Raw genomic sequence first — 1,503 nt, 5'->3', positions numbered from 1 at the left:
TTTTTTTTTTTTTTTTTTTTTGGATTCTAGTCTTGAAATTGGACTAATCATATTGTATATAAATATATATCTTTCTATCTTAGATCGTATAGCTCTAATTTACTCCTCTGGAGGAATATGAGCGCAGTTTAGCAAGGTAGACGGGTGATTACTAACATGAGCCCTCAGCGAGCAAGTGATGGTAACGGAAAAACTGAAATGAGACAATCAGAGACCAAAAAAAACCTGTACTTATGTATGCAGCTAGAAGGTAATAAAAATATTTGGACTTTGATAGGTGTTGAGAGAATCTAATACTCTTCTTCTTGATGATGATACCAAAAAGAGCTATTATTATTTTTGATGTGATTCTGTTTTTGCATTTTCATTCTGATTCCAAAAAAACTCTTTTATCTCTTCATTTTCTTATAAAATATTATTCCATAGACCAAATCAAAAACTCTCTCTTCATAAAAAGATTGAATAAATTAAATATTATAACAAGGCACCAAAGCTGCGTTCATGAACACTTGATAAAACGACCAAAGCACCATGTGATGGATGAAGAAGCCTTAAGGTGAAGCAGGAGGTGGAGGAAGAAGAACGGTTTCGTCTTTTTTTTCTTTAACAAGGTTCAATGTCTCTGCAGGCTTCTCTACACTTTCTTCTTTTTCTTCTTCTTCTTCTTCTTCTCCTTCCGATTGATCCGACTCGGATTCGGATTCGGATTCGTATGGGACTACAGGCAAACTTACAAACTCAGGTTTGGTATTCTTGCAATAGACGTGGCACATAGTCCAATCAGTATCTGTAACTGTCAATGGGAGACTAATTTCATCCAAGTACCAATTGTATTTTGGAGTTTCTTCTTCGTCAGGCAAACCATTTTTTTCGGATTCTTCTTCTTCGTTCTCAATGAAAGCAAATGAATGTTTTATACCGACTAATTTGTCATTCTTCTTTGGATCCAAAACTTCCGTTTCTTCTCCAGTTGGTATCCAGAGATTATAAGACTTGGTAGGACTTTTAGATTTTTCCCGATAGAAGTACCAATGCTCATCTTCCTTTTCATATTCTGAAAGAAGAACAAAAAATCAAAACAAAGATTAGCAAATTCACAAAAAACAAAGCTTCTGATTCAAGAAAACAAGGAATAAGCCAACAAAACAGAACATATTTTTTGATACCATTCAGAAGCAAACAACCTCATTAAAACCCTTGAGGAGAGGAGGGAGGAAGCTAGTCTCACCAGGCAAGTCATGTGGATGTCTTGAGAAGATGTCATGACAGTTATCAGGTACTATACGAGCATTCATCTGTAATCCGAAAGCTCTCTTGTACAAGAAATAAACTGCCATCTCCAAATCTGAAGGACGAAACCTCATCCCTATTGGCAGGTCGTTGTATGTTACAGGGCCCATTGCAATAATAAATTACAGAACGTTAAATAAAGTATCGACCGCCAGGGTTTTATGCTGATGAGATCTGCCGCAGAGCGTGTGAATTATGTAGGGGATGTTTTTT

The 1,503-nt window shown here is 36.1% G+C and overlaps 1 protein-coding gene across 1 annotated transcript; it reads right to left on the bottom strand.

Moving 5' to 3' along the window:
• Window positions 374-1,497, bottom strand: LOC104719779 (NAC domain-containing protein 104). Its single transcript, XM_010437747.1, has 2 exons — window positions 1,229-1,497; window positions 374-1,054 (listed from the first exon to the last, which is right to left on the bottom strand). The coding sequence occupies exons 1-2, from the start codon at window positions 1,398-1,400 to the stop codon at window positions 552-554; spliced, it is 675 nt and encodes a 224-aa protein (XP_010436049.1). The 5' UTR covers window positions 1,401-1,497; the 3' UTR covers window positions 374-551.

The sequence above is a fragment of the Camelina sativa genome, chromosome 10 (genome assembly GCF_000633955.1).
Source record: "Camelina sativa cultivar DH55 chromosome 10, Cs, whole genome shotgun sequence".
NCBI classification, from domain to species: domain Eukaryota; kingdom Viridiplantae; phylum Streptophyta; class Magnoliopsida; order Brassicales; family Brassicaceae; genus Camelina; species Camelina sativa.
The sequence above is the reverse complement of the archived record's forward strand: the minus strand, read 5'-3'. Positions and strand labels throughout refer to the sequence as shown.

What these genes read in the sequence shown, in the direction of transcription:
- LOC104719779 (XM_010437747.1), bottom strand. Translation starts at nt 1,400, where the DNA reads ATGGGCCCTGTAACATACAACGACCTGCCAATAGGGATGAGGTTTCGT. An exon ending in ACATCCACATGACTTGCCTG is followed by an intron (nt 1,055 to 1,228) that starts GTGAGACTAGCT and finishes TTCTTCTTTCAG; the next exon opens with AATATGAAAAGGAAGATGAG.